Source organism: Danio rerio, chromosome 19 (assembly GCF_049306965.1).
Source record: "Danio rerio strain Tuebingen ecotype United States chromosome 19, GRCz12tu, whole genome shotgun sequence".
In the NCBI taxonomy this organism is placed as follows: Eukaryota; Metazoa; Chordata; class Actinopteri; order Cypriniformes; family Danionidae; genus Danio; species Danio rerio.
In genome coordinates this window covers 45662501-45688608 of record NC_133194.1, presented here as the reverse complement: position 1 = coordinate 45688608, position 26108 = coordinate 45662501, and the positions used below count along the sequence as shown (strand labels likewise).

At 37.4% G+C, this 26108-nt stretch overlaps 1 protein-coding gene across 52 annotated transcripts in view; it reads right to left on the bottom strand.

Moving 5' to 3' along the window:
* clasp2 (cytoplasmic linker associated protein 2) overlaps positions 1-26108 on the bottom strand; it is a 109376-nt gene that overhangs the window by 18283 nt on the left and 64985 nt on the right. For 12 of the 52 annotated variants that reach the window (XM_073930670.1, XM_073930671.1, XM_073930672.1 and 9 more), the window contains 11 exons: positions 25347-25451; positions 22188-22214; positions 19122-19289; positions 17809-17850; positions 17016-17123; positions 14801-14863; positions 13921-14027; positions 10700-10723; positions 10328-10572; positions 9216-9279; positions 1669-1832 (listed from right to left, as the gene is read on the bottom strand). In XM_073930670.1, the coding sequence (XP_073786771.1) occupies positions 1669-1832; positions 9216-9279; positions 10328-10572; positions 10700-10723; positions 13921-14027; positions 14801-14863; positions 17016-17123; positions 17809-17850; positions 19122-19289; positions 22188-22214; positions 25347-25451 (1117 nt within the window). Of the gene's footprint in view, positions 1-1668; positions 1833-5115; positions 5119-8458; positions 8516-9215; positions 9280-10327; positions 10576-10699; positions 10724-13920; positions 14028-14800; positions 14864-17015; positions 17124-17808; positions 17851-19121; positions 19290-21621; positions 21649-22187; positions 22215-25346; positions 25452-26108 lie in introns of all 52 variants that reach the window. The other 40 variants (XM_073930673.1, XM_073930675.1, XM_073930676.1 and 37 more) reach the window with 12 other exon arrangements.

Genomic DNA, 26108 nt, shown 5'->3' with positions numbered 1-26108 from the left:
TAGGATTCCAGTTCTCTTGGACTCATTGGATGGAAACGGTGCTTTTTTTGCAAATGTTTTATGCAATATTCCAGCTTTGCGCATAAATGAGTGGTATGGTACAGTACACTTTTATGGCCGTTTTCACTGTCAGAAGGTACCAAGCACAACAAAAGGGTACCAAAAAGTAGAGCGTGACACGCAGCTGAACGCTATTGGTTTACAAAGATACATCACTAGCTTGTGGACAAGCAGGCGAATGAAAACAAAGGAAGCTCCATTTTTAAATACACAGTCGAGACGTTACACTGTAATAATATATATATATATATATATATATATATATATATATATATATATATATATACATATAATAACTAGCCATTGTCGACCCAAGCTCAAACAAACCTTGTCGTCATTTTGTTGAACAGCCACAAAGCCAAGAAGAAGAGCAGAATCTGCCCTGTGCCCTGTTGCTGTTTATTAGGCTGGGTAGAGTATGAGCGGTTTCACTTTCTCGAGAGAGCTTGTGTGCATGTCTATATTTGAAAGAACAAAGAACGTACTGCTTGCGCTGATGATAATAACGTGCGCATGATTATAAAGTGCTTCTGACAAACGCAAGAGTAAAGTGCGAAAAAACAAAGGAGCAAATGATTCTTTCAGCAACCTAAAACATGAACAAACTGCCACAGTAGAAGTCAGAATTATTAGCCACCCTGTTTATTTTTTTCCCCAATTTCTGTTTAACAAAGAGATTTTCTGAACATATTTCTAAACATAATAGTTTTAATTACTCATCTCTAATAACTAATAAGATTTATTTTATCTTTGCCATGATGACAGTAAATAATGTTTGATTATTTAGATAGCTAGATTACAATTAGCTAGATATTCTTCAAGACATTTCTATACAACTTAGTGACATTTAAAGGCTTAACTAGGTTAATTAGGTTAACTAGGCAGGTTAGGGTAATTAGGCAAGTTATTGTTTAACGACGGTTTGTTCTGTAGTCAATCAAAAAATATAGAGCTTAAGGAGGCTAATAATTCTGACCTTTAAATGGTTTTTAAAAAATTAAAAACTGCTTTTATTCAAGCCGAAATAAAACAATTAAGATTTTCTCCAGAAGAAAAAATATTATCAGACATACTGTGAAAATTTCCTTGCTCTGTTAAACATCATATTATTAATAATAAACATTTTTAAAAGATAAAAACAAACAAAGTGGGTTTAATAATTCTGACTTCAACCTTATTGTCATCGCCTTTTGGACTATTATGAACTCAGAATGACAGAATTACTTTCTAACAAGAGGTTACTTGTGCTGGTGAAGATATAAGAAACAGATGAGAGGTTTGCACTGACTGTGGGGTATATGTTGTGTGTTGTTTTTGAACCCAATTAAGGACTAAATGTATGCTGTGTGTAGATTTTCAGTAATTGGTAACATATCAGAGACTGTAACCTGTTCAATGTTTGGTACCCTTTTGGCAGTGGAAACGCAAGCTTGATAAAGGTGATCCATATCGACCCATACCGTACCATACTGTACTGTACCACTCACTGGAAAAGAGCTATAATTCACATCTTTGGATGGAAACATGGCTAATGACAGGCCTTAACCAGGCAATATGTCCAAAGAAACACTGTTTCATTATCAAAACATTCTTGTGAAAACAGCATACCTTGTGACGTCCAGGGCTTTCTGTACTTTGGCTTGTACTGAGCCGAGCAGATCCGCTCCCATTTTCTTCAGCAGCTGTGTGAGGAGCACGAAGAGCCAGTCCTGCAGATCCTCTTTATGAACAGCAATGAAGTCCACCAGCGTCTCCAGAAACATGCTGAACACCTGTACAAACAGCAGCGGCACAAGGGAGATCAGAAATACTGTACACACTGTACCACTCTCAATCAGTCATCATTTACTCACACTAACATTATTCTGATATTGCATAAGCTACTTTTGTTTTTGAAACACAAAAAGAAAATACATTTATATAATGGCAGAGAATTGTGACATGCACTAACCCTGTATAGGGCACTAGGGCTGCAGGATATTGGGGGAAAAAAAACTTTGTTTCATAAAAATTTGTAAGACACTGATTTACTTTACTGCGATGTATATTTCAATATTAAGTATAATTTCTCCACATGAGTGCAATTTTAGATACATTGGGAAGCTTTTGTTGGGGTGTGCATATGCATAAAATTTAGCAAACCAATCACAATCCTTGATGAACACAGGAGAGCGAAGATACAAATATAATACGTTCTTTATGATTTTGGGAGTCTAGTAATATTTAGATACACTAATTGGATAATTAAAATAACACTACATAGTCTTCATTGTATATGTACATATATAAAAATAATCTTTCTTAAAGTTACTGTTATTGTACTGAATCGTTCATATTTTATTGTGGTCTTTTTTACTGTTTTAACTGTTCTGCTTTATTTGCCTTTGTGGAAACAAATTTATATAATCTAGTTTCAAATGAACAATAATCTACATATAATTGAAAAGGTATATCTTTTGCTTCTTTCTGACACCTTGCTGAGCCAAAGTGACGCAAAAGCTACGGGCAGGCTTTCAACGACTCTGCCTTTATTTTCAGGTGATACTTTCAGGCCAAAGAAACCCTTTTTGTTGATTAACTTGTGTGGTCAGTAGCTGGGCATGTTTCGAACACCTATATCTCGGCTATCATGCTGACTCCAAAACTTAATTTGCATGATTTGTTTATCCATCCACCCCCTCCTAAGAAGACATTATAGATAGGACATCTTTGTTTTAATTCAGATTAGTGATAAAACTCACAGACTGCAGACCTCCAATAGGGTCCCTGCAGACACATGGACTTCTTGAAGATGCTATATGACGTCTCAATAAAGGAATTCTGCTTGTTTCGAATCTCCTGGACTGGGTTCTCTTCACTCATTTATTTTTTACAACACTTTGTAGCACTTTGGGTCTGAGAAAAGCGCACTACAATTAAAATGTATTAATAATATTACAGTTGTTACAAATATAATTTTCTTGTGCCTGGATGCTTTAATTCGGCTTGAAATGCTTTAATTTTCAGTGCCTCTTTCTTTATCTTACCCCAGACATGCTCAATAATGTTTATCTCTGGTGACTGGGCTGGCCAATCCAGGAGCACCTTGACCTTGCTTTCAGGAGCTTTGATGTGGAGGCTGAAGTATGAGGAGGAGCGCTATCCTGCTGTAGAATTTACCCTCTCCTGTGGTTTGTAATGTAATGGGCAGCACAAATGTCTTGATACCTCAGGCTGTTGAAATCCACTCAGCAGAACTCTTGCCCACCCCCATACTGAATGTAAACCCAAACCATGATTTTTCCTTCACCAAACTTGACAAATTCCTGTGAGAAACTTGGGTCTATGCTGGTTCCAGTAGGTCTTCTGCAGTATTTGTGATGATTGGGATGCAGCTCAACAGATGATTCATCAGAAAAATCCACCTTCTGCCACTTTTCCAAATGATCAACTAGAAGTCAAGTTATTATTTGTTGCTCTTACAACTGGGATCAACGACAAGACTTTTATCAGGTAGTGTATACTGTAATTAACATCAATCTATTCAGCGTAAATGTTTCTTCACCCAATAAAGGGTTATATTTTTAACAACAGTATCGCAGAATGGTCCCATTCATAATCTCTCCTGGATCCACTGCATTATACTTTTGCATTTTTAAAGTTTACCAAGTTGGTTGCTTTTCACTGCCATTATATGAATAAATTCTCCTTTTGTGTTTCGAGAAAAAAAAGGCAATACAACACTGGAACAACATTAGGATGAGTAAAAGATAAACAATAAATGAGTGATCAGCAGGCCCACACGGAATCTGTGTGCGCAGAAATCTGTAGATTTCCACAGATTTTTAGCCCAACATTGAGTCTATTTATGTACTTGTGTAAATGTGTGTAAACTTATATTTACTCAGTTTTTAAAATAATTTCAGTAATATATTTGACTAATATGACAACGTTCATGCGATTTATTTACAATACAATTAGTAAAGTAATATTTTCTGTCTTTTGGTGAATATTTTATATAAGAGACTTGCTTTGTTTGCCAAATAATTGGATCTAATTGGATTTGCATTGTACAAATTAAAGTTAAAACTGTATTATTTTTTATTTCATATATTAAGTTTTTAGATTTGATACGTCTAAAATCATTCAGCAAAAATCCAAAGCAAAATTTTGCCCAGAAATATCCGCAGATTCTGTCTGGTCCTAGTGATCACTTATGATTCATGCAGTGATCTTCAGTCAGAGGATTGGTTGTTCATTTGTTACAGGCAAATATTAATGTTGCAGTGGTTTTTGATTCCAGTTGAAAAATGCATAAGTAGTGCCAATGCCAACAAGATCTAAAAGAGTGATGTGACACTGAAGATATTTCACTAGCATTAGAGAATAAAGCAATTATGAATAAAAGAGACTTTTGTTTTTAGACAAAAGGCAAAAGAAACTAACAGTTAGTAACAGTCTGCTTGATTGCCTTAATTTAATTAATCGATAATTATATGAGTAATTAATTCAGAAATATGAGACTTGTCACATTGGAAAATTTGAGAAATCTCTACATGACCTGACATTAGAAAATTAGTTGCAGTTCGTTTAAAATAACATTTTCAGAACTTTTTAATGATAAAGGCACTACTTATTATTTTCCTACTTGGAAAGCTGTGAAAATTCAAAAGATTTGCCACTCTAAAAACATAGACACACAATATAGAGATTATGAAAGTGTATGCTACTTGTTATCACAGTCAACATTACCATCAAACATTCAGATCACTGATGGGATGCTGATGTTTACACTGTAGACACTTTTAGATACTCTTGATTAGTTAACAGCAGATTAATCGCAGGATCAACAGTTAGACGTTACATATTTGTCATTCTATTTTATTCCATTAGATTAGTACATTAGTAGATTGCCCTGTTAGTGTTCAGTCCCAAACACGCAGCCAAAAACTCAATAAATGCTTTGCAGCTATTTATTAGAGGAGCATCGCATAGTTGCAGGATATAAACGTCACAAACAAGCAATCGAATAAAAAGAAAAAGGAAAACATTTACACAGAAGTTAACCGAACTTACTCTCTACAGATGCACCACAGGGTAAGGCATGAAAAGAAACAAACACACTTGTGAATTGACATAACATGAAAACAAGTTCAAGCTGAAAATAAAATGTGACAAAATGTTTTATGAAAGTATTCTGTAAAAAAGGTCACAGCTTAGACATTTACAACACATATAAAATTAAAGGGATAGTTCACCCAGAAATGAAAATTCTGTCATCATTTACTCACCCTTTACTGTTTGACTTTATTCTGTTGAAAACTGTAACCATTGACTTCCATAGTAGGAAAAAAACAAATGCTAAGGAAGTCAATGGTTACAGGTTTAGTAATTATTTCCAGAACTCTTATATACTCTTATAACTCTTAAATATCTTCTTTTGTGTCCAACAAAAGTAAAACTCAAAGAATTATAACCTCTTGGGGATGAGTAAATGTTCATTTTTGTGTGAACTATTCCTTTAAATTAAACACTTCATTAAAAGAGAAGAATTAAAAATCCTTAAAACTTATTAGCCGTGTTTCCACTATCGCGCCTAAAGCGAGCGGGCCAGGGCGAGCCAAGGCCAGTCGCGTTTCCACTGTCACTTCCGGGGCCTAATCTGGCCACATCGGGGCTTTCTTGGGGCCAGCAGCCGGCCTTTTTCGGCCCGCCGAATACCTTGGGCCAAAGAGGGCCAGCTGGGGCTTCGGGGCGGAGTGAAAGGAGAGGCGGGGACAGTTTTCCGATCGCACATGAGTACTAGCGCCAAACAAACAAATAAATAAATAAATAAATAAATAAATAAATAAATAAATAAGGGGCGAGGCAGTGGTGCAGTAGGTAGTGCTGTCGCCTCACAGCAAAAAGGTAGCTGAGTCGCTGGTTCGAACCTTGGCTCAGTTGGCATGTTCTCCCTGCCTTCGCGTGGGTTTCCTCCGGCTGCTCTGGTTTCCCCCACAGTCCAAAGACATGCGGTACAGGTGAATCGGGTAGGATAAATTGTCCGTAGTTTATGAGTGTGTGTGTGAATGTGTGTGTGAATGTTTCCCAGGGATGGGTTAGGGCCGGAAGGGCATCCGCTGCGTAAAAACTTGCTGGATAAGTTGGTGGTTCATTCCGCTGTGGCGACCCCAAATTAATAAAGGGACTAAGCTGACAAGAAAATGAATGAATGAATAAATAAATAAGGGAAAGAAAACATCTAGCCTTATGGGGTCTTTTGTGTATGATCACCCTTATGTTTCCCTTTTAAATGTAAGGGTGTTGCATAAAATAATAAAGTAGTTTTAATTTATAAGTGACTTTTCTTTGCTGCGTCCTCTTTGATGTTTCAATATCGCACAACAATCTTTGCACCATATTAAAGACACAGCAGACAGTAAAGGTTTTCGAGAGTTTTGTTAAGTTTAAAAGGTGTATTTGTGCATGTGTAAATGCCTGTTTGTGTGTGACACCGAGAAAAAGATCGCTTCCTTTACAGCTGTGTTGATGCTGCACGGCTTTTTATTTTATTATTTATTTTGGAGATAATACACAATATAAATATAACAGAAAGACATAAAACATAACAAATTATGTGCCCACTTTCGTAGACTTTAAACAATATAGTGTCAAATCTTGATAAAATAGCCTAAGCTATATTGAAATATAATTTAAAGAATTACAAATATCGGACATAATAAAATCGCATTAAATAAATAAACCAATATAAAATAAACAAAAGCTAGCTAGAACTATGTAGGTAGAATATATACAATGCATAAATCAAACAGTTCGCTTTAAAGCCATATAACTTTCATTTTACAAAGGGTTATCTGAAAAAAAGATTTTAGGTATTTTCTAAAAACAATAAACACCGGAGAAAATTTAAAATATTATTTATAAAGTATTTGGATACGATGATATTAATCAAATCGTGCAAACAGAGCATTTTTTGGGTAAGTGAAAGCAGAATCTAGCCTACTTTTCTTCTGTCACCCAGTCCTGCGCAGCGCCGCTTTAAATGCATTGGGGAAAAGTCCAAACACAAAATGTGTTCTGTGTCCTCTAACAGGTGTTTATGTTTTTATATGACGTGGTCAAATTTATAAATGAAACTTTAAATGTAGAGCTTTAGTGAGCAGCTGCTGAGCGCAACAAATATGGCTATTTTTTATTAGGCTACTTGCTCTTATGTGCTGAAACACTTAACACGACGTCTATCAAAACAAAAATGTTATAAAACACATTTCATACCGAGTCATAACAGAGAATTTCTGTGGCTTTATATTATGGATGGTGCACTCACTGCGCTGGGGCCCTCCGTTAGTGGCGAGAGCACTCGATGCACAATGCCAACAGTCGGTCGGTGAGTAAACACATGTAATGAATGGAAATACACAGGTCTGTGCGTATAGACATATAATGTCCTGCTATACAGTAACGTGTCATTTGTTTGTTTCGGTTGTCTTCATTTTAATGGTTTCGTTTCGTGATGATTCCATGGTGTGTTTTATCCACCTGATTCTCGCTGAAGTGGGCTGGTTGTGTGACGTTTGATTCGGGGGACGTTCTGAGGGTGGTGTTAGCTACTAGCCCAACAGTGGAAAAGCGACATGATTTTGGCCTCACTGCTCAACCTCCCGGGCGATTGGCCCAGCCCGGCTTGATAAAAGCCCTGGCTCGCACTGGCCCGATAGTGGAAATGCGTCTATTGATTACTTTTCTTGAAAATATTCACAGCAGAACCAACATCGTGATGCACAATAACATATAATAAATAGCAAATGCAAACTCCCACATCAGCTGATGCAGCTTGCTTCACTTCAGGTATTAATTCTGTATTGTCTGCATCTGCTTTCATTGACTCTCAAAGTGCAGACACTTGCTTTGTCACCTTTTTAAATATTACTTTTCACTTGAAAATAGTCACAACAGAGAGAGTTTCCTGATGCATAATAACATGTAATAGCAAATGCAAACTCCCACATCAGCTGAAGCAGTTTGCTTCACTTTAGGTATTCATTTAGTTTTGCCTGCATGTTTGTTTGACTCTCAAAGTGCAGATACTTGCTTTTTCACTTGGGAAAATTATTACTTCATTGTTAATGGCTACAGGTTTTTAATTATGCTTTCCAGCATTCTTCAAATTATCTTCTTTTGTGTCCAACAAAAAAAAAAAAAACCTCAAAGGATTATAACCACTTGAGGATGAGTACATGTACATTTTCAAATCACCATAATAAAGTAATATAATAAGGCAGTAAAAATATATAAAATTAAAATTAAATTTTATAAAAACATGCATATTTCATCATTTACATATCCACAGTTGTAATTATCCAGGGTTTTTTTTCAGATCATGTGTGATTGTTTTTTCAGGAGTTTGTGAATGTACCTTAAACGAGGCAGAACTGATACCGGATTCTACCGTGCCGAAGCCTCTGGGATCACGCTGCAAATCAGAAACAGGGGCGGGTCATGAGCCCACCAATCAGACATAAGGGGCGGGGCTACGGCCTACCCGACAAAAAAAAAGGAGAATGCCAGGAGTTTCCAGAAAAACGGAATGAGTGGAGAGTGAGAGAGAGAAAGAGTCACCTCAACCGCAGGTTAGTGTGTGTGTGTGTGTGTGTAGGACTGGGCTGTCAGTTCAATCAGAGCTATATAAATTAATGTACTTATCCTAGCCCAAACTAACCTATTTTTGAGGCGTCTCAAAGTAAGCATTTTTCCAATATCATGCAGATCTAATTTTAAGCTGTTTGTCTATTTATTATATTTTAGGATTTGTGACAGTCCCAGCATATGAGTGAGGTGAGTGCAAGCAGGAAAGAGAGAAAAGCTATGCCAGAAACGTTTTAGTCGGCGCTGCAATGGTTGGAAAAAAGACGAGCGAACGAGCCTGAAATCAGAAATCCACTCAAAACCAAACCATGCGATTAGCCATGGTCTTTAACCCGAGAGTTAGTGTGCACTGCACATGCCTGAGAGTGTTGATCTGTGTGTCTGTGGCCAGAACACGGGCTGTGGGTGAGGCAGAATCCGATACAGTCAAGCGGTTTTGTGTGATGCATGAAGATCATGCGGGGTTATGTCTGCAGAAGTGTGTGTGTTTGTTCTGCAGCGTGTCTGAAAGCGGCATGCGAGGGTACCTTGCTGTGTGGGTCTGCAAACATCCTGGTGAAGATTTCACACAGCCTCTTCAGCTCAACACGACTGAAACAGAGAGAAAGGACAAATTCAACTTGAATACATGCATTCACTGATTCAGAGGTTGCATATGAGGGGCGCTGATCGACGCTCAGGTTTAATGGAAAAAAAGTGAATTCAGACATTTTTATATTAATATCAATAAGCTTTCAAGAATTAAAATATGAGAGAAATATGGGAAAATACCTAATACTAGGATATAATGGTAAAATATGGGAGAATCCCGGCAAAAACAGGATTGTCATGTATGAGGTGAAATTGTCGAACAACAGTTTTGTGAGATATCGCAAAATATCTTTGCGAGGGAACGCAAAAACTTTCAAAAATATGTTTACCTTTCACTCTTTTTTTCTCCCACTCATTTTTTTTCTCCACCATCACGTCCCTTCCGGGTCTGAATCACGTAAAATTTTCTAGTCATCTCAACTTAAATCAGTCAAACTGACTAAAATATTCATTCATTCATTCATTTTCTTGTCGGCTTGGTCCCTTTATTAATTCAGGGTCGCCACAGCGGAATGAACCGCCAACTTATCCAGCAAGTTTTTACGCACCGGATGCCCTTCCAGCCGCAACCCATCTCTGGGAAACATCCACACACACATTCACACACACACCAATACACTACGGACAATTTAGCCTACCCAGTTCACCTGTACCGCTTGTCTTTGGACTGTGGGGGAAACCGGAGCACCCCGAGGAAACCCACGTGAAGGCAGGGAGAACATGCAAACTCCACACAGAAACGCCAACTGAGCCGAGGTTCGAACCAGCGACCTTCTTGCCGTGAGGCGACAGCACTACCTACTGCGCCACTGCCTCGCCCTGACTAAAATATTACATTTGAAATTTATACAACTAAAACTATTTTGTTGAATAAATAAGTTAAAGTGAAATAAAAACATTTGTTGTCTGTATTACTAACGTCTATTAACGTAGAGTTCATACTTAACAAATAATGAATAAACTATTTGCTTAATAAATGATTCATTGTGTGTGGTTATTATAAAGAGTTACCCAATAATGCTTTATTAGAGGTTTCTGAATGCTTTACCTAAGAGTTCGATGGTTTTTCAGCAACGCCTGCAATCCCATCAGCCCCTCTTTCCTCTCGGACCAGTTGGCGGAGGCACAGCGATTGAGCACTTCAGCCACGTCCTCCGTCTGCCGCATATACGTTGGGATGCTGCCATTTCTGGAGCTGTACGAGCGCTCAGAACACGCGCTAGAGGCGTCGCTATTAGCATCATCATCTGAATACATCCCATACGTGTCGTACCGCCGCCGAGCAGGTTTCTTCTGCTTAGGAAAACACCAATGGAGAATGAGTATTTAAGGTAGGGATTAAACACTTTGAGAGCTTGAAATATAGATAATGAAAATGTTGAAAGCAGAGAGACAGACAGAAAAAGCCAGACAGACTAACCTTGCTCCGCATATCTCCTAATAGCTGGCAGCATTGACAAAGCCAAAGGTTAAAGTTAAAGCATGACAGACGAGTTAAAGGCAGACAAAACACAGTGCATTAATAAATGATCATGTCAATCTGCTGGGTTAATTTTTGTGAGTACAAATCATTTGCATGCTGAATCTACAATTAAAGATTTACAATTACTTTTCGCATCCCAAACCAATATTTAGTTGTAAGAGTTTGGAAACTTGAAAGGGAGTTTTCAAGCTTTAAAGAGGACCTATTACGCATCTTTTTACAAGATGTAAAATAAGTCTCTGATGTGCCTAAAGTGTGTGTGTGTGTGTGTGTGTGTGTGTGTGTGTGTGTGTGTGTGTGTGTGTGTGTGTGTAGCTTCAGCTCAAAACACAAAAAACACAAAAATTGTTTTATAACTCTTTGAAACTGCCCCTTTTATGCTGACTGTCGCTTTAAAGAGCCATGACACCCTCGACTTTCGGTTCAGGTCTACCTCAGAATTTTTTCAACAGATGCATCATAATGGGAGGAGTGGGCCATCAGGAGTGGGCGTGGCCAGCAGAGCAGGGGAGCGAACAACTGTTGTCAGTCGGCTCACAAAATGAGACACAAACCGTGAGGAGACGCATGAGTTTATAGTTTACAAAGTTAAAATGCAAAGAAATGAACAGTAATTTAATGCCCTGCTTCATTTGTTATTCGTAATTTTTTATACAGATGTTCATATAAACACTATAAATGAGAACTTTTCCCTCAATCCCTGGGTCTGAATCAGTCTATTTTAACCATTAGTCCTGTTGGTAATCTAGAGGATTTAGGTGAACACAACAGCACGGCGATGTGTCTAAATGTGAACGAACTCCAGATAAAAGACAACGTCCGCCATTCTCCAATTCTCGTACTACTCTCCGAACAAAAATGCTTGCTTTACACAAACAGCTTTGCTGTATCGCCCCTGACAGCATTGCGGGGAAAAACAAGCCAAAAACCCCGTGGATCATGGAAACAAACACATATGACCCTTCATGAATGACTAAATACTTTGTGCCATGGGTTAGTGTCTCACAGCTTGGCACTGGCAGGTCTGTGTCTTGCCTTCGGAAAGCATGCGCAGTCGTGAATAATTAAGAAGCCGGCTCTTCTCATAGGATAAGAAAACTCCGCCATGAATAATAATGAGAAACCGACGCGTCATCTTTGCACTGGCAGTTTTGCATTGTCACCGATTTTGATCCAAGTTTAAAATGATTTTTGGGGCGGAAGATGAAATTATCTGACAAAAACTCAAAATTATGCATTTTTTCCCCACAATTAAATCTAACAGGTGGTCACATTGTCTTAACTGATGCTGAACACACGCAAATCTGTTAAAAATCTCAAAAAAAAAAAAAAAGTACTCGGTGGTTTCATGACCCTGAAATTCAAATGAGATTGTTCTCTTTTCAAGAGTTATAAACGACTATGTGTCAGCATAGCAGCAGTTTCAAATCTCTAATGGCGGATGGCTGCTTCTCACTAAGGGCTGTTTATGCTAATGAGGGAGAGATGGTCACTAGTGAGCGGGGTTTTCCCCCCTCTGATGACACACACAAAGGGAGAATGTCAATCAAAGCGTTTCTGAAGACACATTTTTATGAAGTGTGATTATTAAAAAATAGAATTAATTAATGTCTAACATTTAGAGGCTGATTATATTCACACACTACAACCAAAAAAACTGTTTAAACCCCTTAAAAAGGTGCATAAGAGGTCCCCTTTAAAACGTAATACTACAGATTTAAACATTCACATTTTTTTTTTACAAAAGAAAAGAAAAGAAAACACCCAGTAAATGAGATTTAGTGTTACAAAAACATTTACTCAAAATATTCTCAGGCATATTTAGCACTAGAATTATTTGATGACAAATTAAAAGACTGATTAAGGAACACAGTGTAGCCCCAAAATAATACTTAACAACTTATTAGATTTTTTTTTAAATGCACCGTGATCCTTTGATTTTACAGGGTTCCCACTATTTCATAAACAGCAGATTCAAGGACTTTCAAGGATTATTAAAGCACCATTAATTTTAAAAAAGCTCGACCGGTTTCGTTTTCTTGTGCACTCTCCACGAGTCTATATTTGAAATAACTTCTTGAGCCGATGATTATACCGTGCATGCGATTATTGAAGTGCTTCTGACATCCTTTAAGAAACGGACAAATGCGAGGGTGAAGCGAAAAAAAAAAAGGACAAGCCGAAATATTCATCATTGATCAGCAGTTATAATCATATTATGTTTATAGAAAGGTTAGTAATGAACATTTATACACAAGTATTTATGTGTATAAAGCATCTGTTTTATGAGAAGTGCTTCTGATAAATGTGAATGAAATGTACAGCTTTACTTTGACATTTTCTCGAGTGAGAATGAAACTTTGTCGTACACCACACTCACCATTGGAACCCTTTTGGCAGTGGAAACACAAGCCTAATAAAGGTGACCAGTACCGTACTGTACCACTCAGTGAAAACAGGCCATTAGTGCCATAAAAGTCCTTATTGTACAAATCATTTCATTTACACTTAATATTTACATTAAAATGACAGTAATAATCATGCTTGAATGTGAAACAGTCATGTTCAAAGTACTTTAATGAAATTTGTCGAATTTTTAATTAAATACTGATAAAAAGTGCACTTTTCTATTAAAATTTAAGATTTTTAATTAACTATTTCTCTTTTTTTTTTTTTGTTTTCTTCAGCAGCACAGTACAATTGTTGAAAAAACACCATAAACAAATGTCATTTCTAATTTAATTCAAGCACTTTCAAGGACCTGTGTTTGTTATTAAGTACTTTTCAGGCCTTGAATCGATATGTCTGAAATTCAAGTCCTTTCAAGAAGTGCGGAAACCCGGATTTTACATCTTTATACATCTAAACTAGTTTTAAGCCATTTGTTAGCAATCAGTTTTTATTAAACCATTTATATGATCACTTATTATTTTTTAATTTTTAACAAAACCAGACCATAATGCATATGTTGATTAATTTGACAAAAATATGACAAGGGAATCTTATGCTATTTGAAACATTAAAGGAGATTTACCATGCATATACAAACAAATATTTCATCTTTGACTCATTTTAATATCTTCACTTATCAAAAATGTCTAAATGCCAAATTCTGCTTCGTAAACATTTGAGAACTGGGATATGTAATATATATTTACCAGAGCATCTGCCAGGGCTTCCTCCACGTCAGATCCGGTGTTCAAGACTCTCATGGCACTAACTGAAGATGACAGACGACTGGACTGAGACATACCCAACCCAGAACCTACAAAACACATCACACTGTTTACACACACATCAATAAACACTAATAAAAATAAACATTAATATAAATATGCATGCAGTGATCTTATCAATCCTGAAAAATACATAAATAATAAAAAAACAACAATACAAACACGACACACACACACACACACAAAAACAATCACCATTCAAAACAGTTATCAAAAGTAACATCAAATGGTCATAAAATTATAAACGATCCAAAAAACAAGGACACACTGAAACAAAACGGGTTAAAATTCAAGAACAAAATCATAGATGACACTGAGAAAGATGTTCCACACATATCTACTGTTATTAAGATGATGAGAGGAACAGTTGTTATTACTAAAGACACGTTCACACCAAAAACGATAACCAAATTAGTGTAAACACCTCACCGTAATGAAAAATACATTTATTTTAGCAAGCAGTTTTAGCATCTGTCCTTTTAAATATTCAACCAAATAGTGCAATTGGATGGATTCTGATTGGCTGTAAATGTTTCTTTCATTCATTAGCAAAATGAATGTTCTGATTTAATCACTATTGCGCCACTATGCCTTTATTTAATATTCATTACACTGATCATAGTTATCATCATTGGTGTAAATGGGTCTTAGGACTAACTTAAAGCATGCAGGTCCGATGAAGGCTAAACCGAATAAAGCCGAAGGATGAGATGAAAAACTAAAAATCAACAACGAAGTACAAATTAAAAACCAAAACAAAGTTTCTGAAAAGAGTCTTGTGCCGGCTGGGGTGACAGTTCACCTGCTGCCCCGAAGGCATCTGGGGCATGAAGAGCACCAGTTGAGCGCGAATAATGTCGGGATGCTGCAACACACACACACACACACAAGAGTGCAAACAAGCACACACACATACGCACACGCGTAAATAACCAGGCCAGTGTTAGAGCTCACCAGAGAAACTCCCAATTAGCAGTAATGTGAGAATGTGAAATCACCAATCACACACACATGCACCGGTGTGACACACGCATTTCACAGTGTCAGTGGTCAAGGGTATAAGTCCAGTTCTGCTTGAGTTCTACAGTAATATCATCTGGATAAGGCCCCCAAAGGAATTTACTTGAAAGTTTTGTATCAAACAAAGAAAAGGTTCTTAATTCTCATTAGACTTTGAAATGAGTGCCTATTAAAATAAATGTGGTACAAATATGTTCATATTCTGATGTTTAACTACAGCAAGGAGTATTTTAGGCCTATTTAATGTGCCAGACATAAAAAAGACACATAAATTAATATGTATATATATATATATATATATATATATATATATATATATATATAAACATATTTTTATTAAATGATAATTTTATATTAATCTGATTGGGGGATGTCAGTTAGGAATATTAACTGAAAAGACCATCCCTAGTTCAGAAAAAAAGACATTTGATTAGCTTTTATTAAAAGTGTCTTGTCCTGTGTTGTTCCCAAAATCTAAATCTCTGATTAATTAATTTATTAGTTTGCATATTTTCAGACTTTTATCCCATTCTTAATTAAAACTAAAGAATTTAGAAATTAAACATCCTTTTTTTTGTAAACTGAATGCAATCTAATATTTCCGATAATATTTTTTAAAAATATTTTTTCTTCTGAAGAAAGTTTTATTTGTTTTATTTCAGCTAGAATAAAAGTTTCACATTTTTAAAAAGCCATTTAAAAAATGCATGATCTTTTTCTTTTTTTTTTTAAATAATTAATATACTTAGACCTATTGCAGCCTATGGGCTATGCTTATCATCATGTATTGTAAAAAAAACAAAAAAAACATACAGTATATTGTTAAACCATGTTTATTACTGAGGAAACCAAAATGACCAAACAAAATTATATTTGAATTAAACACATCACATACAGTACCTATGGTGAGTTTATGATACATTTTAGTTCTAACAGGCTACCAAAATATTAAAAACGAACTCCTCATAATGCGTATAAAACTAAATATGGTGTTGTTAAAGATGAATGGCTAGACTACATGTTTTTCTGAGATTATTTGTGCATTGAAAATGTCCTATAATATTGTGAAAAGGCAAAGCTGGTCAACGTTGCATTTTAGCTGACGAAGTCTATGGTTAAAGCGCCACCTAGGGGTCAAAAACTAAGGACGCATTTTGCAGAAAAATCGTGGCGGTATCCGCGGCTGAGATGGGAACACATTGAATGGTGACCAAATGTAAATAAAGAGTAGCTGTATACATTTTCAGCATACAATGGTCTATGGTTTTGACTTTGGTTCCCCATAAAGGCTAACTATGTTTTATTTGACATTTTTACAAACATTTTGAAAGTATAAAAGCAGTAAAAATGGACTATAGACACAAACAGACATGTAACTTCATAATAAAAATACACTAATTATGCTTCTGGACTGTTATAACTCTGAATCAACTGTATCTAAATATAAATCTAAAACAATGACATTTAAAAATGCCATACGAGTGATCCACTAATTAAGTGGACATTTCATAGTACTTTATCATGTGTTTTAAGAAAGCAAATTTTGATTCATGCTATCTATCTAGTTTTCCTAATTAACCCCTTACTTCGATTTGACCTTTTAAGAGTAACCTTTTTCTCTGGTGTGCTGTAGTTAAAGTTTATCTCAGATGAAGCTCGTGTCAGAATACATCAGCAATGTTGTTCACCCAGTAAGATGATGCAAAATAAAAGAGCCAGAGAATTGCTTTCTGACCAAGCTGAACTATGGATGGGAAATCCAACCCCAGAAGTATTATGAATACATATGTGCTAGCAGTGATGCTGCATCCCCATTTGGTAGCTGCAAAATAGTGTCCAGCAAAGAGCGAAGTGTGCAAAAGCTTGACTTTTTCCAGATTTGAATGCATTGAAAACGGAGAATTTCGATATGGCATGATCTTGTCTGACAAATAAGAGATCTGCTGTTGTGAAGCTGATTATTCCTGGTAGTTGAAATGGCTGCGGTGCCTACTCACCGAGCGGCGTGAAGGAGCGCACAGGGCTGGTGTCTCTGCTGCTCTCTCGGCTGGCCTCGCGACTGCAGCCCTGACTCACACTAGGCCGTGGTATACGACTACCCCTCGCTGACCCACCCCCAAGAAAACACCAAGAAAAGAGCAGAGAAAAACACAAAGATAAAGAAGAACAAAAGCATTGGAAAGTACAACAGACAGACAAAGGAGCAGAGAAAAGCTGTATTTAAAACACTGAAAAGACAATGGACTTACACACATTTTCAAGGGAAAAAAAAGAGGGCCCAAAATTGAGCCCTGAGGAACCTTACAGAAACGAGCAAGGAAGCACATTAATATTAAGAGTTCATGCACAGGTTCCTCATTAAAGGAACAGATTAGAAAGTAGCAGACATTCACTGACAGAGAATGAGAAGGATCAGAGTTAAAGGGTGAATGTTAATAAATGGGAGGTGGCGGGTCTGGAACTTTTATTTCTCATCTCTTGTTCACCAATGTTCATCGTTCATCTGCATTCATGAGATGGACTTCATTCATTCATTCGTTCGTTTATTTTGTAAAAAGCAGCACCAAGCGCAGCTGTGGGGTTTAATATCACAGCAGACAAGAGAAGACCCAGCAGGTTAATGTGACGGCACTTCCTGCTTTCCCAAAAGCAGCGTGTTACACGCAACAAAGCACAACCTCCAGCATGAAACACCATTAGGATGACAGCCCCAGCTCAGGCAGGCGGATGGATTATTGTTATGGGATGGCTGGCAGAGACCAAGGCAAATAAAAATGCCCTAAAACATACCTCCTTTTGATCCGTTGTAGATGTGGCTGATGTTTGAAGGCGCTTTGATTAAAAGAAAACATTTCAGTTTTGGTAAGAGCACCGTCACCCGTTTATGTGAAGGCCTATAGACACTTTTGAAAGAACATCTCACGCCCAATGGGGTACATGCACAGCTAGGGTTTTTCAACCAATTATACACTTCCGGTGAAAGATTTACGAGACAATTTTAAATTCATAAGGTTCTTTTTACAGCAATGGATATTGTAATGTAATTAAAATACAATCAGTTAAATAGACTTCAGCATTCATTTAGTTGTTTAAGTGTAAAACAAGATGCATTGCATCAACGCAATGCAACGCGTCTTCAGTAGCAGCGAACTAGTGCAGAAACTCCATTAAAAATACTGGAGAAAAACAAATGTCCATATTTTAAAGACATGGTGGGAAAAATGAAATTTGATGCAATTCATTCTTTCCCAGTCTGAGACCCACGTTATGTTGTATATCTATCAGGGTTGCGTTTCCGAAATTCATCGTTAGCAAACTAAGGTCGCAAGTTCTGTTGTTACAAACATAGTTTGTTGATTTGGCATTTCCCAAATCCATCGTACCAACGAACATTCGTGAACTGCATGGCAAACTTGTACTTTTCCAACTACACGACTAGAGCTGTAGTTAGAAGAAGAGTTCCTGGTTGTGTTCTATTCTCAGTCACCCACCCTATGCCCTATTCCTTTAAAACATTCCAACATTTAAACTTGAAACGATAAAAAAAGTCATCATTAAAGTCATCACTCTTAGATGTAATTTGCTTTTAAAGTATTTTTACAGTTCAGTTTTAGCAACCTTCATATTGGCAATTGCGCTCCCTTCACAGTGCACATTAAAAACATTGATGCCATTTAGAATGCAGCCGTGGTTCATGGCAAAAGCTATAGCATATATGGCATACTTTAATGCTTTCAATTTATAGTAGGTTATTTATTAAGAAATGTATCTGTACTGTAGGTGTGTGCGTGTAAAACAATATAATTTGCACAAAAAAGTATGGTGATTTTCGCTAAAGAAGTAGTTACTCCAACCCGTTTACAGCATCATTATGGACTTTATACGTCATAACTAAAGTGGTTAAAACAATGGATCTGCGACTAAGCAGCTATGGTTTTGGGAAACACTCGTCACTACATTGTTTTTTTTAGCGTAACGTTTCACTGGAAGCGGTGGCTGGCTGAATGAAAATGAAAAGTCTGTGTGCATATACCCAATTCAGTGATTCAGGAGATCTTTAATTCAGGAGAAGACAGTGATGGCAGACAGAAGCCAGAGCTCACCGACAGACAGGCGTGTGGGGCTGGAGTCTCGACTGCAGCCTTGACTGCGTGGGATGCGGCTGCGGCGGTGAGAGCCTGGAGCTGCACTCACACGCTGAGCTCCTGTACTGAGCGTGCTCAGAGCCGTGCTGGCCAAAACCCGGCCTGGGGATCCTGACCGAGAACCCGCTGTGAAAATATAGAGAGACAGAAAAAACTGTGACCAAGAAAAGACTGAAAAAACACATCACAAACATAATTAGGGATGCACTGATACTAGTCTCAGCATAAGGCTTGATACTGAGCTTCTACTTGTAAAAACACTACGATACCAAAGACAGACAGCTGTTTTAGATTGTTACAAAACATTGAACATTGTCCCACAGTCAAATTAGTTCAGTCAAATTAATTTTGGGCCATTGCGACAGGTTGATGAAAATTTATTATTTTATATCATTCTTGGCTTAGTACTATGAAAATAATCAATTTGTACAATACTTTAAAGGTCTTGTGAAATTAAAATAAAGTTTTTTAGATATTAGTATCAGTGTTTTTAGGATATCTATAAGATAATGTGCTCCAAAACAGTGACAAAATTCGCATTTAGGAGATATAAAATTAATATGAACATGTAAAGTTTGTAGTTTGCATAGATCAACGGTTTTATTCATGTCACCTCATCAAATATTGATCAATCAAATGCTCTCTAGTATCTGACATGCCCTACCCCCTTGAAGACGATTCACATTTAATGTGCTTAAGCTCAACCACTCTCACTAGCAGAGCGGAGATAAAACAAAATGCTATTGGCTGTTTTTAAGGGGGAGGAGCTACACTATATACCACCCTCTCCTCATGTTTTGGTTGACATTTAACAACATTTAATAAAATAAGCACTTCAAGGGACCCTTAAGAACAAAAGTAACTCAAAAAGATTTTTTTCGTGCTCGTCACAATTCCTAAAATTATTGTCTCACTGTGCCCAATTGGAAAAATGTCATGTCAAAAAAAGTAAGGATTCTCTATTGGTATTGCATGTTTCAAGAAAAAACATTGGCACTTGTACTCTGTCATTAACAAAATGGTATCGGTGCATCCATAAACACACAAAAACACAAACAGCTACATATACATATATAATAAACAGCACAAAATACATCACTGTCCATCAAAGCCAAACATTACGAACTAATCCTCAAGGCTACGCTGACATTTCTGTAGTTTATCCAGACAGCAATAATTCACACCACAACAACAATGACAGACACAGATGACAGTTTGACATAACAGTGCTAGTGCTGTGGTTCTGATTGTGTGTCGAGGCCGAAAGGGAAGAATGATGCTTTCCCTAGTGAACAAGTGAAGATGTTTCTCTAACCACAGAGACTACCCAAACACAAATGAACATGCGCTTGCACTTTGACACACCAATTACCATACCTTTAAAATTTTCTACGCAGTGTGAAGTAGGGGTGGGTGATATGACCAACATTTCAAAACATGATATCGATATACAGGTCAAAGATGATCAAAGATGTTTGGCAGTCGAGAAATTTTAAAAAGGAATTAAACAAGACACGAATAAATCAAGTTGTATTATACTTTGATACCTAAAAACACTTTTGGTCTTTGACCAATATATCCTCCCCAAATTTTGTATTTTTTTGGAACTTACATCTTAAAATGAACATTTAATTTAATCAAAAAAAAGTAGAATAATTCCTGACAGACGAATACATTATCATTATCTTCTTGCTATACACAAGTATGCCACTTTGCTTTATAACTTAAACCACAAATATACAAGAATTTGTATGCTAAATTTGCTAAATTTGTCAAAACGGTCATATCACCCAGCCGTAATGTGAGATTTAACTATTTACACACAAGTTTGAAAGAAACAAAGAAAAAAAGACAGAAAGAAAATGAAAGAAAAGAAGGAAAAAGATAAAGAAAAAAGCAAAAAAAGAAAAAAAGAAAAGAAAAAGAAAAAAATTAAGAAAGAAAAAATTAAGAAAGAAAAAAACAAAAAAGAGAAAAGGGTAAGATAAAAAGAAAGAGAAAGAAAAGAATGAAAGAGAAAGAAAAATAGAAAAAGGAAAGAACAAAAGAGAAAGAAAAAATAAAAGAAAGAAAGAAATGTAAAAAAAGAAAAAAATTAAAATAAAAAGTAAAAAGAAAGAACAAAAGAAAGAAAAAGGAAAAAGAAAAAGGAAGAAAGGACGAAAGAAAGAAAGAAAGAAAGGACAAAAGAAAGGAAGAAAGAAAGAAAGAAAGAAAAAAAAAAAAAAAAAAAAAAAGAAAGCACCACCCATAGTGTGCCAAGCAACACACCCTCCATGCATGTGTGAAGTGAAGAGAGTGGGGGCTGATGGGTCAAAACCCAATAAAACATGGAAAGGCCATGTTTGTTTTGTTTTTGTGAACCAGGAAAGATACAACAACTAGTGGAACAGGTGGAGGCCCACAGGATGGCAGAGACTGGACTAAAGGAATGAGTGAAAGATGTCGAAAATCTTACCACCGACAGGGGTAGCAGACTGTGATCCTGAGCCAATGAGAAGGGGAGGATTAGGGAGCAGGGCGGGGCCAAGAGACCCATTGGGTGGGAGGAGGAACAGCATTAAACGAATACAAATGCATTATGGGGTAAAAACATGCAGTCAATGATTTGTTTTGACACCCACACACACTGTACGAATGAGTAAAACCATCAGCCTGCAAATGAAAACATCGAGACGCGCACACAGAGTCAAGAAGCCCTGCAACAGACATTACTCCACACAAAATCACCATGAATGGCGCACAAAAGATGAAAAACGTCATGGTTGTGTTTGCCGCTGCTTTCATTCCTCCAATACTCTCGACATGTTAAAGCAGCCCAACACACACCGCTTAAACCGAAGTGTGTGAGTTTATTTCTACACGCCTGCAGGCAGAAATGGACTGATACCGTCACACCCAAGTGAAGATCACACAGCATGCAGGCCATTCGAGACAAACAAACGCTCGCTCCCACACACACACACACACACACACACGTTTCCATCAACTGAACACACTCGCCCACATGTCAGACGAGGGTACCTGGCGTGCAATCAGAATCGTCGGAACCTAGAGGCACAGAAACAGTTGGAGGAGCTGTGGGTTACATCCTTCAAGCAGGATGACTCCTGATAATCTCTCACATACACACACTGACATGCAGAGGACAATGTGTGTTACAGCACGTGGTGTGTGAGGTGGTGTTAACACTTTGATACTGCACTGATGAATTTAATCCAGAGTAAAACCATACAAATATACAGTCGAAGAGGATTAAAAATGTTTTTCAAAACTGTCCAAGGACAAGAACAGGCGTTGTTCAATAGTTTTAGGACAACTTTGATTAAAGGTGGTGATTAACGTCAAATGTTCATTACTGTATATATAAAGTGTCTTTTAAGAAAGTCCTGTATTGGTTTAGACAAAATTAAGCACCAATGTTGTTGAATACTGAAAAGATGACAAATGTTTTCTTAAAGATCAGATTTATTGTCTTTAAAAGGTGCAATAGGTGATTGTCTTCAGAGAGAATTTGCGTTCTAATGGTTGAAAGTCTCTTCACACCCTGATAGCAATCATTAAATAAAGTGGACCCCATGTATTTATATATACACTACCTGACAAAAGTCTTGTTGTGAATTCCGTTTATAAGAGCAACAAATAATAATTTGATTTCTAGTTGATCATTTGGAAAAGTAGCAGAAGGTGGATGAATCTTCTGTTGAGCTGCATCCCAATCATCACAAATACTGCAGAAGACCTACTGGAACCCGCATGGACCCAAGATTCTAACAGAAATCAGTCAAGTTGGGTGAAGGAAAAATCATGGTTTGGGGGTACATTCAGTATGGGGGTGTGCGAGAGATCTACAGAGTGGACGGCAACATCAACAGCCTGAGGTATCAAGACATTTGTGCTGCCCATTACATTACAAACCACATGAGAGGGCAAATTCTCCAGCAGGATAGCGCTCCTTCTCATACTTCAGCCTCCACATCAAAGCTCCTGAAAGCAAAGCAAGTAAAGGTGCTCCAGGATTGGCCAGCCCAGTCACCAGACATGAACATTATTGAGCATGTCTGGGGTAAGATGAAGGAGGAGGCATTGAAGATTAATACAAAGATGAATCTTTGCCATTCCAGATGACTTTATTCATAAGTCATTGCAGAGATGTATGGATGCAGTCCTCCAAGCTCATGATGGAGTCAGACACAATATTCATTCTGTTTCCACATGTTTCCACAATTCCTGTTGGCATGATCTTATTTTACTTTGGTAACATAAGCATAATCTAGAGGCCCTTGCTCTTCATATAAGCCACTTCTGATACCAAATGATCAACTAGAATTCAAGTTATAATCTGTTGTTCCTAAAACTTGGATAGGCAACAAGACTTTTGTCAGGTAGTGTATTTTAATAATTCGTGGAAGGTGTGCTACTAAGAAAAGTTCGTCCAATCAAAACGTTCGGCCTTGTTCTATCTGCCTGTCAAAATGTATAATACCACATCTCTGCACACTCTGTTCACAGAGTTTTATCATCAGCCGCAGTCATGGACGTGGTACAGACAAACAATGGCAAGAAACCATGGACAAACTACCTTCGTTTTCAAAGTTTGCTATTATAACTACCAACTGTATTATAAGGTTTTCTCTCTGGTGAATGTTACATGATGTATTCTAGTGATGTTGACTAGTGGCTTTGGATGGAGATTTCCTGGGTGGGACGCTATCAAGGGGGCAGCACCGTGGCTCAGTAGTCAGCACTGTTGCCTCACAGCAAGAAGATTGCTGGTTCGAATCTCGGCTGGACCAGTTAGCATTTCTGCATGGAGTTTCCCCGTGTTTGCGTGGGTTTCCTCCGGGTGCTCCGGTTTCCCCCACAGTCCAAACACAGGCGCTTTAGGTGAATTGGGTGAACTAAATTGGCCGTAGAGTATGAGCATGTGTGACAATGTGAGAGTGTATAGGTGTTTCTCAGTACTGGGTAGCAGTTTGAAGGGCACCTGGTGCGTAAAACATTTGCCGGAATAGTTGAAGGTTCATTCCGCTGTGGGGACCTCTGACAAATAAGGGACTAAGCCGGAGGAAAATGAACAAACGGTGGCTTTCAGTGCTATAAGGCTAATGATAAAATTTTCTAACATCTCCTATTGCACCTTTAATGCGATGGCAAAATTTCCCTCATATCAAATATCAGTATTTTTTAATCCACTAATTGAAACACTAATTAACTAACTCTAACACTAAATGTCATTTTTCCCAACAAGATTTTTTGGTGTTTAAAAGAAGTCTAAAGACATCAAGCGCTTTGAGTACCCAGAAAAGCACTATATAAACGCAAGGAATTATTATTATTATTTATCTAATAGACATCTAAACACAGATAGTTTGGCTAAAACGAGGCTAAATTTGAACTGTAATCTAAAAGACATCAGCCCAAAACTAGACTTATCATCAAATACATATGAATGAATTACTAAAGATATTAAAATCTGGGGGCAGCACAGTGGCGCAGTGGGTAGCATTCTCGCCTCGCAGCAAGAAGGTTGCTGGTTCTAGTCCCGGCTGGGTCAGTTGCCGTTTCTGTGTGGAGTGTGCATGTTCTCCCCGTATTCGCAAGGGTTTCCTCTGGGTGCTCTAGTTTCTCCCACAGTCCAAACACATGCGCTATAGGTGAATTGGGTAAGCTTAATAGTCCATAGTGCATGTGTGGATGAGTGTGTATGGATGTTTCCCAGTGATGAAAGGGCATCCGCTGTTTAAAACATATGCTGAGTAAGTTGGAGGTTCATTCCGCTGTGGCAACCCCAGATTAATAAAGAGACTAAGCCGAAAAAAATGAACGAATGAATTAAAATCAGTGTATTTGATGACTAGTGTATGTTTGGGCTATTCTATGACATCTATTAGATGTAACAGCTCAAATTTAGACTTGTTTTGACCATGTTGATGTTTAGGTGTCTATTAGATGTCTCATTAGACAGAATTGTACAGTCAAAACGAGTATATGAACATTGTTTTCAATCAATCTAATGGTAAACGTTTGCACTTCCAAACATTTACCAGCTAATAAATTGACATGGGAATGTTACAGTGACACAGTGTGTGGTACTTGAGCAATACAACATAAGATGTGTCCAAGTAAACGTGTATAAGAAAGTTTGTGCTGCTTCACTGTCAATGTAAAATGTGAACTTACGTTGTGACTGGGACGCCATCTTGGATCTGGTCCGGCCTCTGGAGTCTACCTGACTGCTGCCCACACTGGAAGCTGTGGATAAAGTCTGCTTAGTCCGTAGCCGCCCTGAAGAAAAACAAAAACAACACATTGTAAGATCTCAACTATATTCATAACAAACCAACAGATTGAGGTTTGAAAGGGTCTCGCTGGCCTCCACAACCACCCTCTGGCCAGTCCTGTGATTGAGGGAAGGCATTAATGATGAATTTACAGGAGAGGAGATGAGACAGAATGGACAGAAGAAGAGGAGAGCGTCCAATCAGTAAGGGAGATTTTAAATGAAGCGATTCAACAAGCTGAAAGGCAGATGAATCGTGTTGTTGCAATACCACACACCACCTGCAGATGGCAGCAGCACTACATCACACACAAACAGCTCCACCCACCCTGTGAGAGGATCGGGTTCCTTATTATTATTGTACCTACAATGCACTGAAACAACTTCAAAAAGCAGACACCTTTGCACCTAGCAGAACTCAGTACAGATCAAAGACGTACACTAACCATTAATATTGGCACCTTTGGTAAATATGAGCAAAATGTCTGTTTAACCATTTGATCTTTTGCTAAAAATGTGAACAAAACACCATCAAACTAAACAAAAGATGCTTAAGTTTAGATAAGACTGTATTTTTGACCGCTTTCAAATTTCTAAAACTGTATTTTAAAAAATAGCGCTGGGTAAAAATTAATTGTGATTAATCACATATAAAATAAAAG